General features: G+C 29.0%; 3 protein-coding genes across 3 annotated transcripts; 2 read left to right on the top strand and 1 right to left on the bottom strand.

Moving 5' to 3' along the window:
- The first annotated feature begins 1,003 nt into the window (after positions 1-1,003).
- Positions 1,004-8,290, top strand: LOC128392515 (nuclear pore glycoprotein p62-like). Its single transcript, XM_053352541.1, has 5 exons — positions 1,004-1,126; positions 2,530-2,823; positions 5,134-5,468; positions 7,040-7,071; positions 7,212-8,290. The coding sequence occupies exons 1-5, from the start codon at positions 1,051-1,053 to the stop codon at positions 8,044-8,046; spliced, it is 1,572 nt and encodes a 523-aa protein (XP_053208516.1). The 5' UTR covers positions 1,004-1,050; the 3' UTR covers positions 8,047-8,290.
- LOC128392184 (zinc finger CCCH domain-containing protein 18-like) lies at positions 4,652-5,913 on the bottom strand. The gene is made up of 2 exons (XM_053352168.1): positions 5,635-5,913; positions 4,652-5,473 (listed from the first exon to the last, which is right to left on the bottom strand). The coding sequence occupies exons 1-2, from the start codon at positions 5,638-5,640 to the stop codon at positions 4,721-4,723; spliced, it is 759 nt and encodes a 252-aa protein (XP_053208143.1). The 5' UTR covers positions 5,641-5,913; the 3' UTR covers positions 4,652-4,720.
- A 479-nt stretch (positions 8,291-8,769) lies between the features above and the next one.
- LOC128392192 (40S ribosomal protein S21-like) lies at positions 8,770-9,405 on the top strand. Its single transcript, XM_053352176.1, has 2 exons — positions 8,770-8,941; positions 9,075-9,405. The coding sequence occupies exons 1-2, from the start codon at positions 8,892-8,894 to the stop codon at positions 9,274-9,276; spliced, it is 252 nt and encodes an 83-aa protein (XP_053208151.1). The 5' UTR covers positions 8,770-8,891; the 3' UTR covers positions 9,277-9,405.
- Positions 9,406-18,701: the final 9,296 nt, after the last annotated feature.

Below are 18,701 nucleotides of genomic sequence, written 5' to 3' on the forward strand. Positions count from 1 at the left end.
TGGTGATGAGGATGATGAACAAGAAGATGAGTAACATCTTCATCTTTATTGATTTTTCTTTCGCCTTCTCTTTCATTGTCATCTTAATGATATCTCAATATTATCCAATGGGAATGCTGGTGGGAGTGAATTTTATCATCTCTTTCTTTTATCTTTCTTTCTTTTCTTTCTTATCTTCTCTGTCTTTTTCTCTTTCCCTTGTCTATGAAGATGATCATCATCTTCGTCTCTTGTAAGTTAACCAATGGTAGGAAAAAGTAGGCTGAGTCTTGAAGAGAAAGAGAAAAAGAAAGAAAGAAAAAGAGAGAGAAACAAGAAAGGAGAATCGAACTTGGAAAAAAAGAAAATTGTTAGAACTCGATTAGAACTTTTATCGTTCTCTCTTTCTTTTCTTTCTTTAACTTTTTGCCTATAAGGTAATAGACAAACTCTATCATCATATTGATCATCATCATCTTTTGTTATTGTTGTTATTTTGTGTGAATGATGAAAGCAAAGTAATGAAACCAATGAGCCTCATCATCATCAATTGGACTCAAACCAAATCAAGTTAACATAACAATTAATCAAATTGTTATCAATTAACCTACGATAATAATAATAATATAAAAAACTAAACAAAAAATCAAAATAATTTTTTTTCAATCTTCATCTTTATCTTCATTTTCATCTTCATTTTCGTCATCTTCATCATCTTTATCATCTTTATCTCTTTCTTTTAGTCTCTTTCCTCTTTCTAACTGATTCTCTATGTGTTTGTGTCTCTCTCCATCTCTCCAACTCTCCAACTCTCTCACTCTAATCAATTTAATTCAATTTAATCAACTTAATCACAATCATTAATAATATCATTAACTTTTTGTGTTTTGTCAACTCAATTATATTTTTTACCTTTTTGTTTTTACTTAGATTATTATTTTATTTTTATTATTATTTTAACTATATTATTATATTGATTGTGATTTAATTTAAATTGTTGTCCTTCTCATCTGATCATCATCATAATCATAATCACAATCAACATAATCATAATCAAGTAAATTGTTTCAAATGATGGATTCTACAACAACGATTGAGCTTAATCATCATGCTCATCATTTAAATCATCATCTTAATCACACTTTTGGTAAGTTTTTTACATTTTCTAGTTTTCATGATTATTATTAAAATGAAATGATTGTTGTGGTTGTCATTTTGTGTCAATTTGATTCAATTGTTATGATGAGGGTAATCAGATGAAGATGAGGATGAGGATGAAGATGATGATGTTGATGATGAAAATATTGAGATTATGTAAACAATGAAAATTGTTATTATTTTTCAATTGACAAGTTTTTCAATGTCTGATGATCAAATGTGTTGATTAGATTGATCATGAAACTGATCAACTAAATGATAACATAATGATTATAATCTCAAGGGTAAAATAAGTGATCAATAATCAGTGATTACAATCAACAGTAGTGAATTGAATTGATGATTATCATGATTTATTTTCTAGATATATTCACATAATATGTGTTAGAAATTGATTATAATCACAATCAAATGACCCAAAGGATATCTGATTAATCCTAATTACAATTCAATTGCCATTGAAAAATGTTACAAATTGTTGATCTCAAGTAGTCAATTTCATAGCAATTCACATTGATACAATTTAAATTGTAAATCACGTTAATTAACCAAACATCTTAATTAAAACTCTGATCCTCAATTTTAATTGTATTCAATCACTTGACTTGAATAAACATTTAAGAGTCTTAATTGTGATTGTGTCAGAACTATTTTGACAATCTAATCCCATCCAGTGTATCAACTCTGCTGATTACACAACAAGTTGAACTGGATTAAGGGATGAAATTAAATCTACTTCAGATTAAACCTTCATCACAATACAATTTACATATTAATCTTCAATAATAGAACCAGAAACATTAATCAGTTGATTGTATTGTTAACAAAAATTTTCCACCTCCCGATTTCTCTGTCAAAATGATAATCGAGAAGCCCCGTTGAAAGATCGAGGCCATTAGAATATGACAAAGAAAAAGTTCGAAGTTCTAATGGACCTAAATTTATGTTCTAATTGTAATTCGAGAATAAATTTTCGACACAAACTTTTACAATTTGATTTTTCTTTCATCTTCTATCACTCAATTGTAATCAATTGATTTCGACACTTGTCCAGGTTATATGATAATCATTCTGATATTAATATAAATATGAATTAATTGTTTTGTTTCAAATCAATTTGTAGGTTATTCAACTTTTATGTGTTACAAATTCAATTAAAAGGTTAATTTGATAATTAAATTTATTAACCTTCATTAGGTTTAATTGGTTGCAGTTAATTGTTAATGTTGATCAATTTATTGAGTTAACCTTGAAATTATTGTAGCCAATATACATTCAATTAGAAAGGATAATTATTCATTGATGTAGTTGTTTTGTTGATTGTTGATTGTGAATTGTGAATTGGGTGAAATTAATGATTTAATTTTTTGTTAATTGTTTACATTTTCAAAGGTGTAGCAGTTGAAGGAGCATTCAAGAAATTAAAAGTTGAACCAGGATTAATTGTATCTTCATCTTCATCATTATCATCACCCTTAACATCATCTTCATCATTAACTACAACAATTACACCGACAACAACCTCAACAACCTCCACTCCATCATCAGCATCCTCATCATCATCCACTGGAAGTGGCAATGGAAATGGTGGTCATCATCATGGTCATCACTTGAATTTGAATCATTCCATTAACCATTCCCTTAATCATTCACTTAATCACAACCATAATCATCACAATTCACAATCAACGTAATCATTACAATCCTTTAGCTAATCACAATCAATATCTAACTGGTGCTTGTTGGAGTTGAGTGAGGTGGAGTTGGTGGAGTTGGAGGTGGGTGGTGTGTGGGTGGTGTTATCGGTGGAATAGTGTCGGTCTTGGTTCCTCTGTTTTAACAATTTAAATTCAAACCTCTCGCCAAACACCAACAATTTAATCATCAATGGCAATGGTTTCAAAGATTCAACTTCATCCTCATCTTCAGCCTCAACCAACAACAACAACAACAATAACAATAATAACTCAACACCAAACAACAACAACACTAATAACAACAATTATCAAATGTCACCAAATCAATCACAATTTACTATGTCAACTGGATCAACGACAACAATTACTGGATCAAATTCAAATTCAGACGATTGGTATAATAAAGGTTTCTCAGCGTTAACCCGAATCAATTCAACTCCTCATCACAATTTAACAACTAATTTAGCTGCAGTTGCTGCTAATTTAGCATCATCACCATCAATGCTTCAATATGCTACACAATAATTAACCAAATAATTAACTATCAATCTCCTGATTTCCTTTCAATTTTCCTTTTGACTATTAGACTTTCGTTTCAATAAAAAAACAAAAACTGTATCATCAAAAAACATAATCAATCCTGTAAATCAATCAATTATCATATAATCATCACCTAACAATCAACATCTTATCTATTTTGTTTCAAGATAAAATAACTTCAAGATCAAATTAAAACAAAACCAAATAACGGCTTTTAATTTACTGTTACTTTTTGTTAATCGTTACCAATAGATGGCGACATAAGGTAAAAATTAATTTTCTAATTTGTTTTCGTTTGAATTTAGTCCTAATAATCAATTAATTTAGTTACGTTTACACTTAGAATATTTTACAATTTATAACAAATAATTTTCATCCCAAATTAATTGGACAAATTTTTTGAAATTTGAAAAACAAAAATTTACTACAAAATGTTGACCCCTCAGGCTATTGGTCAGTATGAGAAGTTAATGAGTTGTGATTATCATGAAACGGAAGTGATTCATTTATCTGGAAATTAATAAATCGACACTAATCAAACTATCCAAGTTTCGTTCTCATTAATTTCAGGAAACCATTGAATTTTCTGGTTAACATTTATGATCGCAATCAAATTTGATTATTAACTTGTTTCTGTAATCAGTTAATCAAGTAACAAAAAAAAACAAGTTTATACAAATTTGTTTATCCTAATTGTGAATATAATTATCTTGAAATGATATCGGTTTAATTGGAGAGAGAGTTGTAACAAGAAGACAATAATAATAAATTGATTGTCGATTTGTTGATTGTTGGTGAAAATTTTATTTACAATTTGTAGAGATTTAATTTTGAATTGATTGTTTGAATTTAGTCCTAATAATCAATAATCAATTAATTTACGTTTACAAGAATATTTTACAATTTATAACAAATAATTTTCATCCCAGGCTATTGGTCAGTATGAGAAGTTAATGAGTTGTGATTATCATGAAACGGAAGTGATTCATTTATCTGGAAATTAATAAATCGACACTAATCAAACTATCCAAGTTTCGTTCTCATTAATTTCAGGAAACCATTGAATTTTCTGGTTAACATTTATGATCGCAATCAAATTTGATTATTAACTTGTTTCTGTAATCAGTTAATCAAGTAACAAAAAAAAACAAGTTTATACAAATTTGTTTATCCTAATTGTGAATATAATTATCTTGAAATGATATCGGTTTAATAGGAAGAGAGAGAGAGAGTTGTAACAAGAAGACAATAATAATAAATTGATTGTCGATTACTGGTTGATTGTTGGTGAAAATTTTATTTACAATTTGCAAAGAGATTTAATTTTGAATTGATTGTTGGTAAATTTAAATGTCTTCTTTTGGTGGATCCTCTTTCTTTTCCTCCTTTGTCATTGGAGCTTTTGTTGTTGAAGCTGTTGAGTGCGGCGCTGGCCAGTAAGGCCAAGCTGGCCAGTGTCCCCATCCCCACCCTGACCAGCCACCGGTGGGCCAACCAGAGTAACCATTTGATGGTGGGTAAGGATAAGCTGGATAGGGTTGAGGACGATCACTTTTTGAATATCCATCTGCAGGATAATGTGGTTGTTGTTGTTGTTGATGTTGATGTTGATTGTCCGAGTAAGCGGTTCTACTTGATGGGCGATGGTCATCGGTTGTTGACCAAGAATCTTCCTTAACTTCATTCCAGCCTGAAGAATCTTGATTTGATTGTTTTCGTCGTTTCTCCGCTAACCATTTATCTATTTGTTCATGTTCAGATTTCTCATCGTTTGTTGTTGATGACCAAGGGTCAGTATCGCCCCAACCTGTTGGCGTTGATTCTGTTTCCGGTTCACTCCAAGGTTCGGGTGTTGGTTCCCACCAATCGTCACTTTTTTCCTTCTCCGCTTCAGCATCAAATGAAATCGCAGGTAATGCAATTTTCAATGGTTTCTTAGATCGACTATGTTTAATTACGGTTGTGATCTTAATTGTTGGTAATTTAATGCTGGGTAGCTTCACATTTATCGAAGGTAATTTAACTCCTACCTTTACATTAAGACCCGAGTCAACATTAAAAGGTAACACTGTAACAATTAAAGCCAAAATTATGGTAATCTAATTGTTTGTTGAATCGGGAAAGCAAAAAATGAAATACAAATAAAATCAGATTGTTATTATTGGTTAATCAACTTTTCGATGGGACTTTTGGTTCCATGAAAGATAGTAAATTATTGATGGTTTACTAATTGTGATTAAGGAAAATAAATTGACTTTACCTTCATTGTTGTGGTTTAGTTTTGATCTTTGCACTGTTGTGATTTATGACTAAATTGTTTGCGATTGATTGAAGTAATTGACCAGTTGATTTGATAACTAAATAGAAATCATGTTGACCATTACTAGAAAACACTGATAATTATGATGAACCACAATTAAGAAGATGTTAACTTTATGAAGAATGTTAATTGTTGCGATGTCAAGTGCAGAAAAAAAGTTATCAGACCAAGTGAATGTTAACAAATGATCAAGATCAAACTATTAAGTGACCGGTCGAATATGAAAGAAAAAAGTTCTAATTCCTGTTTTCTTATCGAGGGGGAGAAAGAAATGACTTTAGGCTTGACCAGTACAAGATCATGAGTGTTTGGTCATTTTGTTGACTTTAAATGTGTAACGGGTGAAGATACAATTGGGAGGCGGAGGAAATAAACGGAAGTCGATCTTGCGATCGAATCATCAATTCGATAGCCAAAGGTCATTTTCTACCTGTTCGTTTCTTTTTAGCCTTCGATTAAATTTCTTCTTCTTTCGTCCTGATTAGTTGATTTCTACAATTTCTTTCTTCAGTCTTAATCAGTAAAAAGATTAACCAACAATTAGTTAATTAGCTTAATCATCATAATGATTAACATTCATTTGGATTTATCATTCAATGTCCCTCTCGATTTATTAAATCACGATTTTCAATAATCTCTCTTCCGTTTAATTGTTTTAATCATCAATTTATTACATTTTTTCCCCAATCAATTACTTGTTAAATAATCAATTAATTGTTCACTTTAATCTTACAATTTGTTATCTTTTCATTTTAATGATTAATTTTAATGTTCATAAGACCAATTAAATTGATGACTTTTTTTTTGGTCTCCAAAGATTTTATCTCATCTTTATTGTGATTGATTGATTGGGAACAACAGTTCAATTGATTAATTCCTGATTTAGTTTATCAAAATTAGACAACAACAGTTTTTACAATACAAAACAGGAAAAAAAATAACAAACGTAATCAAAGTTAATTGTTACAAAAATCAAGAAAAATTGAAAATTGAGACAAGTGTTATTTCATTAATCTATTAATATTTTCATCATTTTCTTCATTCTTTTATGGACCTAAATATGACAAACTTTTTCTTAATTGTTTCCCAATCAAGGAAAATTATCAAACAATCAATTAATACAAAATTAAAGGCAATTAACTGATTCGATTAAATTAATTCCATCAAATCTACCGGTCGATATTTAGTTGGAAATCCAACTAACAGAGGGCGTTCGGTTGTCCATTGTTGGAAAAACGATTTTCAAATTTAACAGTAAACATTTGAATTGTGATTTGTTTAATTAATTGTTGTTTTATTGTTTATTTTGTTCGATTGATTAATTGATTTTATTGGACTTATCAAGATGCAAGGAGATACAACTGATATCTTTAAAGGGTAAACTATATTTTTATTTGAATACAATTGTTATTAAGTGTTTGTTTCTCTGTGTCTTGTTTTTTTTTATCTGTAATTTGAATTTGAATCTTGTGTTTGATGAATTTTTTTTTCTCATTTCTTATTAACTGATATTTTAGGGCTGCCACTGGATTTTTAGCTAATCCTACACCCCAAACAACTGCTGCTGCACCGTCGGCATTCACTATACCGCTTGGTAATATGACGACTCCAAGTACAACAAGTTTCACTTTTCCACAAGCAACTCCATCTTCAGCTGCACCACCAACAACAACAGCCACTTTCTCTCTACCAATTGCCTCATCATCTTTACCTACTGCTTCATCTACATTCACTATTCCTCTTCAAACATCAACCACTGCACCAACTACAACCGTTTCCTCCTTAATACCACAATTAAAACCTACAACGGGTACACAAAAAATGACCTTCGCCAAATTGGAGGACACGATAAACAAATGGTTAGATGAGTTAACTGGGTTGGAGAATGATTTTCACGAGCAAGCGGAAAATATTAACGTTTGGGATTCAATTTTGATCAATAATGCCAACAAATTATCTCAAATTAATGAGAAACTTGATCAACTTAAATCAGAGAATACCAAGATTAACAATCAAATAGATTTTATTCAATCTCAACAAACTGAATTAGAAGAGTTAATTAAACCTTTGGAAGCTGAAAAGTTTAAACTCATGGAAGGTGAAGGAATCTCTGAGAAGGATAGATTTTACAATACAATCGAATCAGTTAACAATGATTTACAAGGAATTGCATTGGATATTCAAGCCGTTATTGAACAATTTAATGCCACCAACACAATTAAAGATGTTAATGATCCTCTTGCCTCCATTGGTAAAATTTTGAACCTTCACATGACTTTACTGAAGCACATAGATGAACAACTTGGTACCATTCAATTTCCTGATTACTCTCGGAAAACTTTAAACAATTAAAACAACCCAAAAGTCAACAGGGATAAGAAAAACAATTAGGGAAACAAAATTAAACGCAAAGCCTTTTTCATCCAGCATTTCATTTGATCAACAGTTATGTAATTACTGGTTTATCAAGAAAAGAAATATAATCCTAATCAAGATTGCTAATTGCTTGGATTTAAAGTTGATTAATATTGTTTGTTCCTCATCAAATTTCACCAATCAATTGCTTTGAGAGGATTAAAATGTTTTCCATTTTAAATCAATTTTTTCTCTCCAATTATAATCAAGTGACTCATCAGAAGTTTTTTTTTCTTTCCAGAATTAGAATAACAATTTAACTCTAATTAGTAATTCAATCGTCATCCATTTAGAATCAAATTTTCACTGTCAAATTGTTTTTCTAGTTAATTATTAGTTAATTGTCTTCATATAAGAACAAAATTTTCTTTCAACTTGAACAATTAGATTCAATTGTTTTCAAGAACAAAATGAAGTTCAAATCGATGTTTTCTTGTAATTTTGTTTTCTTTCCAATTAGTCATTTGATATTCTATCAAAATTTAGTCAACCAATGCTAGAAATTAAATCGCTATTAGTATTTAATTGTTCTCTAATTAGTTTTTAGATTAACCAATTTAGAAAATGAACAAAAAATAAATAGAAACTCGCGGTTGACTTAGTTTCTTTTTTCTCCATCAGGTGGAGCAGTTCTGCGAATTACCGGAATCGGAAGTTACCATTTTTTAGTTTTACTTGTTTTGAGTTTAACTTTTGAAGAAATTAAATTAATTTCTAGTTGATTTGTTTGATTATAATTTGAACTTTGTAAGTTTGTTAAATTATCTGTTCTGTTAGTCACAATGCAAAACGATCAAGGAGAATGTGTTGATCTTTATATTCCAAGAAAATGGTAAGTGTTGATATTTCTTTCTTAGTCTAACATGTTGAGAGTTGGAAATTTTCATTTTTCTATCTGATTGATTAATTGAATTCTTTTTTCTCTATTCTTTCTTGACTATTTTATTGACTTATGGTGTTTTTAGTTCATCATCAAATAGGATTATCCATGCTAAGGATCATGCCTCCATCCAACTTAATATTGCCAAGGTTGATGAAAGTGGTTTAATGATCCCTAATCAAAGCTCCGTTTATGCCATTTGTGGAGATCTTAGAAGAATGGGAGAATCAGATGATTGTCTTTTAAGGTTGGCCAAAAGAGATGGAATAATACCCAAAGCTGTGTAATTTAAAATAATTTTCTTGGTTAAGCTGTATCATTTCGTTACTTTCGTCAAACAATGTCAATTGTTACTGAATCTACAGCCTAAATCAATAAAGAGAATTCTAAAAAAAAGCTGATTCTTAAAAACCGGAATACTATCCAAACTAATTGATCGAAACTTCGAAACGTGTTCAGACTCATCAAATGAAACATTTTCTCGCAATTAGAATAGAAAATAATTTAAAAAATCCAATCCTTTTTCTAATGAGAAAAGCTCGTAACAGAGGGCAGGATAATCCTAACAAGGACCCAAATGGTTAACAGATAGAACAATTTACCTTAATTACTGAGAAAATTATTCCTACAATCAAGAATTTCTCAAGAAAATTAATCTTTAATCAACAAAAAGCGAGTGAAGAAAAACCAAACTAGGATTCAATTGAATTCGGTAAAAATTGTCAACCTTTCAGCGAGTTTTTCTTTCCAATCAAAACTAAATTAACTCTCATCATTCAAATGGAAATTAGTTGATTAACTTGAATTACTCTTTCAGCTATTCAATTAGTTGAAAAGAAGAAAAAATAAACTAATTTCACGAACCAATTAAGATAATTTGGTAAAGGTGAACAATCAAATTCCCCCACAAATACTAAGAGTTTGCGCTTCAATCGATTCCCATCCAATCAGAATGTGAATAGAACAAAAAAAAATGAGTCAACTTGGATTTCGACTCAGTTTCTATGGAGAATTTCAGTTCGATTTTCTGGTTCTAACATTGACTTACCATAGAGAGAGAACCATTTTCAATTCTCTCTCTCTTCTTGTCATCCACCATTTAGAATTTTCTTTTGTTATTGTTATTTTTTATCATCTTTTTCTCTCGAAAAGTGTTTCGCCATTGATTGTGTTTCTTTCGAAAGATGCAGTTAATTAATCTATTGGTTTTTCTTTTAATTTTGGTTAATCTGATTTCGTGCAAACATCGTGTACACAAAGTAAATTGTTCCAATGCTAATCGAAAATGTCCAAATCATAAACACAAAATTTGTGGTTCCGATGGTAAATTATATGATTCTCATTGTCACCTAAGGAAAACCTCTTGCGACAAAGGAATTGCCCTGAGGCCAGTTCATCCCGATCAATGTGATCCAAATGAGGATAATAATAATATTGAGTCAACATCAGTTGATGATTGTGAACCCAAACAATATGATTTAATGAAGCAACAATTATTTCAGAAAGGTAAGTTAATTGCTAATTAAACGTCTTCCATAATCATAGATTGTTATTCATCTGATTGTTGTTTAACTTTCACAATTAGTTGATTTGTTAACATGGGATTAGGATTAGTGTTGACTGATTAATCTTTGTAATTTATTTGCTTATAATATTAACACTTTATCCGGTCAACAAATTGTTTAATGGTTGATTAATCTTGATTATGATCATCATTTAATATAAATTTATTGTGGAGACAAATTAAAGATAAATAAGATTAATACAAGAACAACAAAAAGTAATCTAATTAAGATTAACGGTTACGATATTTATACTCTCATTAATATCCATTAATTAGGTTTAATCCGATGGAAACTGATTAGAGTTGATTAATTTTTCATTTTTCGTAGTTGCTTCGTCTTAATATTTATTGAATACACTTCATTTATGACGATGAAAACTAATCAAGTCAATACAAATGATCAATGAGATGATTTGATTAACATGATGTTACAATTGAATTGAAAATAAATTTTCATTGAACAAATCAAATTGAAATGATTATCAAACATTTTCTAGTTGATCTACCAACCATATGATTGTATTAATCTTGCCAATGAGTATTAACTATCATGAGTATATAATCAAATTAACAGCGAGTCAGTAAAATAAATGCCAACAATCAACTCAACAGTGACAATTTAATCAATAATATTTCCCTGAAAATAATAACCTAACAAATTAAACTAAGACTGAATGGAAATGTAAATATTATCATTGCCTATTGTAGTTTAAATTGTTACCATTAAGGTGAACAATTTAAAAGGAAATGATATCATAATGATAATAATATAATTCTCATCATCATCATCAATTTAATGATAATTTTCCTCTCGAAAAACTTATTATTCAAGTTGATATGTTGTATTAACATTTCGTTTGGCAAAAATATAACATTTATATTGGAAGATATTTTTTTGTTGTAAAATTTTCATCCCTCATCACAAAGCATTGATGTCGATGTTGATGATGATGATGATGATGATCAAGTTTATTAACGAGACAACGTAAATCTTTGGTTTGGAATCATGGTGATTATCATCCGACAGGGATGAAGATGATAAAGGAAAAAAAAATGAAAGAATCAAACTTATTATTAGTATTGATCTTTTACAGTTTTCATCTTTAAGCTTTTTCACAGTTGGATGCTGGTTTCTTGTTGATGATAAATATGATGAGAGAAGGATGAAGATGATGTGAGTTATCATCAGAAAATGATGAGGATGAAGATAAGCTATAAAAGAGAGAGAGAGAGAGAGAGAGAGAAACAAGAAAAGATGAGTTGGAAATTGGGTTTGGAAAAATGTTATTGGAAAAACAATGTAACCAAAGGGAAGAAAAAATTGTAACTTTATGATTCCTATTCCTTGAATTCTTGGTGTTATTTTGTTCTGATTCCAATGACAACCATGTTGATTAGAAAGGAGGAGTAAATATAGATATTGGAAATTTATTTCTTCCACAATTCTCAGTGTAGATACGAAATTAACTATGGAGAAATAGAATGAAAATTGTGTGTCAATTGACTGACAAAAATGCGAATACACATTTTGTGTCAACATTTTCAAACTAGAATTGTGACAAAATCATGTTGAATCATTTTCCATATTGAAGAAGAAAAAAATTGTCGTTGAAACGTGAAAATCTCATGATGAAATCAGAGTCTTTCTCCCATTGCGGTTCCTCAGATTTCTGGTGATTCCACTTGATGATTTTTATTGAAATTCACTTATGTTAACATGACAGATACAATTGATTAGAAAATTTCTTGATTAGAATGACAGTTTATCAATTATTTCCACTATTAGCTATTAGTAGAAATCAATTAGATTTTAACACTCGAACAAACAAAAACCCTTCTGGTCATTTCTTACCTTAAGTAACTATGACCACTCGATTATCAGCTGATGGGAATGAAACTTTTTTCCTCTATTGTGATCACCTAAATGTCGCAACAATCAAATCAATTCTCGACTATTTACCAATCAAATTGAATAGAATTTTCCATTTTTCTTTTCCAAAACCTTTGATCCATCAATGGAAATCCTAATGTATTAATATTAATAAGAATTTAGGTTTATCCTTTTTCTTTGATAGAAAAATTTTCCTTGGAATTGATTCCAATTGATTTACTTTGATTGTTCTTCTCCCTGTCCTCTAAATTGTAACACTTTTCCATTCTAAAAGTGTTAATGGTTTGTTAATCATCTTCCTCTTTTCACTTTCTCAAATCATGATTGGAATTTTAAATTGTTCTTTTAATTCATTTTATCCTTTTTGCTTTTCCATCCAAATTCTGTTAATGATTATGGTGTTTCCATGTTGTTTGTTTTCCCCTTTTTCTTCATCATCGAATTTTTCTCCAACAATTTACTTCTCGTAATCATCAACACAACATTACAATTAAAATCTCTTCCCAGTGGCAGAGTTTATTTGCTATTCTTGTCGAGAACAGAAAAAGAATATCAAAAGAAAAGATAACTTTCACTCCAACCACAAATTCCCATGTTTCCATTCCTATGAGTTTTTAATCGTATCAGTTTCAGTGTTTTTCTTTGATGAATTATACACAAACCATTATCTTCTTGTTAAATTGTGAATCCATTTAATTGTTACTGTTTACAATCAACTCCAAGCAAGAAAGATACAATGATCAACCATTGAGCCAAAACCATTAACACCAAACGAAAAGTTAATCACAATGACAATTAGAATCTAATATTTAGATGGTTGATCAATTATTCATGATAAACATTCACTTAATCATGTAGACAATTAATTACTACAAATTCAACTCAAACTGAAATTAAAATTAATTCTGAACATTAAAATTGAGGAAAAAAAAAACTTTCATTAATATTTTCCTACTTTTAGTTCAGTTTATATTATGATTGTTATTAGACTTTAATATCAATCGATTTTAATTGTTCAACACTAATTATCTATCATCTTAATCATGATGATTCATCTTTAATCAATAAGATACTAATTGAATAGAGATCGAAATCTAATTCTCAATAGTAATAATCATGATAATAGTTATCCAATTATCTTCAGTATAATGATAATAACGATTTCATGAGATTCAGATCTTAATGGGAAATGTTGACATAATTAATTGTTACGATTCTTTGAGACAATTAATTGATGATAATAATTGTTTTCGTCTTGATTATCAAAATTGTTTGATTAGTTTTTTATTATTTTCTCAGATCACAAATTAACACAATTATTGAGATGTAATTGGTTAAATCAACTAATTGTTATTTCCTGATTCCAATGATAGTGATTAAAAAAAAGAGGATCAAAATGATAAAGGTAATTTATAATTGTTGGAAATAACAATTAAACCAACAATTAAATTACATGAGTTTGGATAATAAGCTTATTTTTTATACCGTCGTTGTGATGATTAAGTAAATTAAGTTAATTCTCGGTGGAAATTAATAATAATCATGATTATGATTAAAGGTATAAACATATTATTAGATTGATAATAAGCAAGTCTGATGATTAAATCTAATTCTGAATTGAATTAAGGTTAATCATCAACATTAATCAATACGACAAAACATTTTTGTACTGTTTCCTATTAATGTGATTAATAAATTGTTATCATTAAGGTAATTATTGTAAATATAATTCATCTTAATATGGTAACAAATTAATTAATTGTTGTTGTTGTTGTTGTTGATTTACAATCTAAATTGTTAACGGGAAATGTAAAATAATCAATTATAATCACCTTAGTAATCATATTATCATTGATTACGTTTTGATGATTGTGTTGATTTATTAATCACTTTATATTAATAATCATTTATCATTAATGTTAGATTTTAAAAGTAACTTAATTAATCATATTTGTTGTATTTTTAATGCTAATTGTTGGATATTAATGGTTAGATTGAGTTTCATGGTTATCGGATTAAATTATCATCATCATGATTTAAAGTCAATTGTAATCAAATTGATTAATGATCACCTTTAATTCAATGATTATTTTTGGTTATTAATTCAATTGAATATCATTCATCATGTTGATAAAATTGTTAATTGTAATCAAGTGACAATTGAACTTAACAAACAAGAGCTTAATTGTTGAGATATTATGAACAAGGGTACAATCAACAATCCACCAACAAATTAAATTATCAAGCAACAATTAAATAACTCAATTCAATTAATTAATTTGCTAAATGAAATTGATTCAAGTTTAAATTATAATCAATATTGTACAAATTAAGGCCAACAATTTATTATCATTAAATTGAGTTGATAGTTTGTTACGATTTTATAATTTAATTTAATCATTTGAGTGAAAAAAAAACTATTGAATTATCAACTGATTTACATAAATATTGTTTGATTGTTATAAATAGCAAACTAAATCAGTGTTGACAGTGTTGAAAACAATCAGAATCAAATGTAATTATAACTGAGCAATCAAGAGTTGACAATACAAATTCAATCAATAAATTTTACAATTTAATCATGAAAACTGTCAAACAATTGATTGACACGAAAACATTGTAATCAGTAAATTGTGACACAATAATGATCATAATCACAATTAAATGAGTCAACAGAAATCAAAAGTAATTCCAATTGACAAACATTCAATTAATAACAACTAAGGTAAGAATAGATAATTGAAATTCTAGTTAGTTAATCAATAGAATCAAGAAGAAGATGGTTAATATTAATGGATTAAATTATTTTTCTTTCATCATGATTACTCTGAATCTTTTCATGATAATTTCAGAATGATGAGAAAAAAAGATCTCATTGAAAAGTAATCATAATGGATAATAAAAAAAAAGTTGATTCTGTTATTTTTTCCTCTGTTAATTTAATTTAATCATTTCGACTATTATTCATTCATAATAACCAGGAAAATGATAATATAATTATTAACTGAATTTAATTTATTTCCATACAAAAACCTGTCAAATTCAATAATAATCAGATTATTGTGATGATAAACTTAATTTGTTTCAGGGGATTTTGTTTTCAAATCAAATAATTTTCACTCCATTTAGTTTTCCAATAGTTAATATTCAAATTAGTTAATTGTCTTTAAATATTCAATCAGTTGGGTGTCGATAACCTTATGTAATTGCAGCAATTAAGGCTCACTGATCATCATTGATCATCATTGAATATTTGATTACTAATTGAAATCAATGTTGTAAGGTTAATATTATGATTGACTTACTTGTTGTTGAGACACTGATTCAATTTAGTTGTCAATTTAAATTGAACTGAAAAACTGGATTAAATTGTCAACCATAATTTACTTGAATTCCTTGTTTTCTTTGCTTGTGTCATCTTCCGTTCAATTGATTCCGATAAGAATTCAGTGTATCTCTGAGCAGAATTTTCCATGCTGATAAGAGTGTTCTTTGAATATTCTCATGAAATATAAGAATCATTAGTGAAGTGAATATGTGTTTATGCTTCAAAGTACAATCAACATCATTTCTCTTTGGATTTGTCTTCTTTTTCATCATCATCATTCCTCCTCTGGTTCTTCAACTTTTTATCCTCTTCCTTGTTCAGATTTACTTGCATGCTCTTGAAATTCTTGATTCTCTCCATGCAAATGACATTCTTTGACTTGAAGGGATGAGGATGGAAAGTAAGTGAGTGACTGAGATGATTGCAAGAGAAAAATAAAAGGGGAAAAGTAACAGTGAACTTCATTGATGATAATCCAATGAATCAAAACGTTAACAGTTGAGAATGATAAAAAAACAGGTCAACCAGAACTTTTTGTATTCATGATAATGATCAAGTTGTTGATGAGATGTACACTGTAGCCATAAAAAAAGGGTTACATTGTTGATTTGCTTTTTCCAATAAATGATCAGATGAACAATCATTCATGATAATACATCGTTTCTCATATATTCAGTTATTGAGTAATTTTTCCTCAGCATCAGAATATTCAACTTTATATTGCAATACTTATGGTTATTACATTTTACTCATCTCGATGTCCATTGTGAGTGAAGAAAATCTTTGATAATCTTATGATTAATGATGATTTCTATCAGTTTTCCATGAATTCATATCCAATCTCTTTCCATGATAAAGAATATGTTTATCTCTATGCAAAGAATGTGAAATATATAGTAGATGATTGAATGGAAAGAAGATGAAAAAATAAGAGAAAAGTTCTGATCCATAGATATGTATCATTCTAACTTGCTAGAGTTACGAATTTGTTACGATAATCAAGCCTACATGTTAATCCATTATTTCTGTTATTGTGACCAGTGTCCAGTAGCCAATGAATCACCGAAATAGAGAGGAAAAAAACAAGTCCAAGAAGAAAACATTAGGGAAAGAAAAATATTCTTGATGAAATATTATTATGACTTTTTCTCCTTACCTTTTATCTTAACAATCATCACCATGACCAATGAACAACCTTTCAGGAAACCACCACAAGAAAACTCTTAGTGATCAATCAATCATAACACTATTTTTACAGTTATATCGTCAGATGATTTTCTCAATGAAAGAAACTCATATAAAGTAATAAACAGAGATATTCACAGAGGTGACAAAATTTGAATAGAAATGCTGACAAGAATATGCAAATTCGGTGACAATAAACTTACTTTTGTCCTTAAGGAAATCACGAAATGTTCACAATCATACGAAATCATAGTGAAAGGGAAAACATCTAAAATTAATCACAACAATTTACTAATTAAAATGTTCGGACAATTAGAACAGTCCAATTTTCCTATTATTTTCTTTGATTTCGTTCCAAGTGCTATTCAACATTTTCACTTCGTTCTAATTGGTGTTGGTCATTTTGTCTTAATCATCGGTTTTATTGTTATTGTATAAAAATTATTTCGATAACAATTGATTTAACTGTTCTCTTCATTTTGTTACAATTAAATCTCAGGTTATGTCACAGAATTTAAGATGAGAAAGCAAAAAGATAACAAACAATAACCATTGGAATTACAGTTTCTCTTTGTGATTTCTGTTCTTCCATTGATTCTGATTATTTGCCATCTTATTGTTTTTTCTTTGACTCCTTGACCACAACCTGATGACCACGATAAAGATGATAATTTGATTATATATGATTCCAACTCTAAGGAATTGTTGTCTTTTTCCTCTCTCTCTCTCTCTCTCTCTCTCTCTCTCTTGGCGATGTTGCCTTTACGATTTTCTGGTCTCTTTATATTTTTCTTTCTCTCTGTTATGGTCAAGCTTATCATCGTTTTTTTTACTTACCTTGTGTCCGATTTGTTCAACTGATTCTCTTGAAAATTACTCTCATCATCACCATCAGTGGAACCCTAACAATCAGAGATAACTTGTATAACTGTACAAACAGGGAAACAAAAATCTCTAACAAGGTAATTGTTAATTTGTATTGGTCATGGTCACTTAAAGTTTACCGTTATTTTTGTCCACCATGTTTTTTTTGTTTCTTTCACTTCAACATTAGATTTGAAACAAAGCAAACATTGAAAACTGATGGTGATGATCAACACTGATTATAAGGATAACCTTTTTTTAAAGATGATGATGGATCGATATTGATGGTTAAAAGTTATACTATTAATAGGATGGGATATATTTTTCATCAACTCTTTTCCTCGTATATGTAACATTACCTTGTGATCATTAACGACAATCATAACCATCATTTTCTCATTTTTCATCAGCATTTAGTTACTTGGATTTCAAGATGATTATGTAATAGTACATGGGGATCTTCATATCATCAGTTTGGTGATAGATGTAATTTATTTACTTCATATTCCCTGATATTGGATAGAGAGACTGAGAGAGACAAGGAAACATCTTCATGTTCATGTTTATCGAATATCATTTTCCAAGGTTATCTAAGGTTACCTGAACTTTGGAAATCCTCAGAATCTTCAGAACCTTCTTCAGAAAAGTTAATCAACAATTGAAATGTTCAATAATCATCTACATGAATTATTCAGACATTTTTTCCTTTTCTTCATTATCTTAATGATAAATTTTTGGAATCCCAATCAACCAGTTAAACTGTTGGAGTTTTTTTTTTCATACTCTGGAAGGAACTTTGAATTGTCTTTATTAATTTTTCAATCTACTGATTGTTGTCAACTATTAGTAGAGACTAATGATTGCGAGAAGACACAATCAA

The sequence above is a fragment of the Panonychus citri genome, unplaced genomic scaffold (genome assembly GCF_014898815.1).
Source record: "Panonychus citri isolate SS breed McGregor unplaced genomic scaffold, ASM1489881v1 Contig00136, whole genome shotgun sequence".
NCBI lineage: Eukaryota > Metazoa > Arthropoda > Arachnida > Trombidiformes > Tetranychidae > Panonychus > Panonychus citri.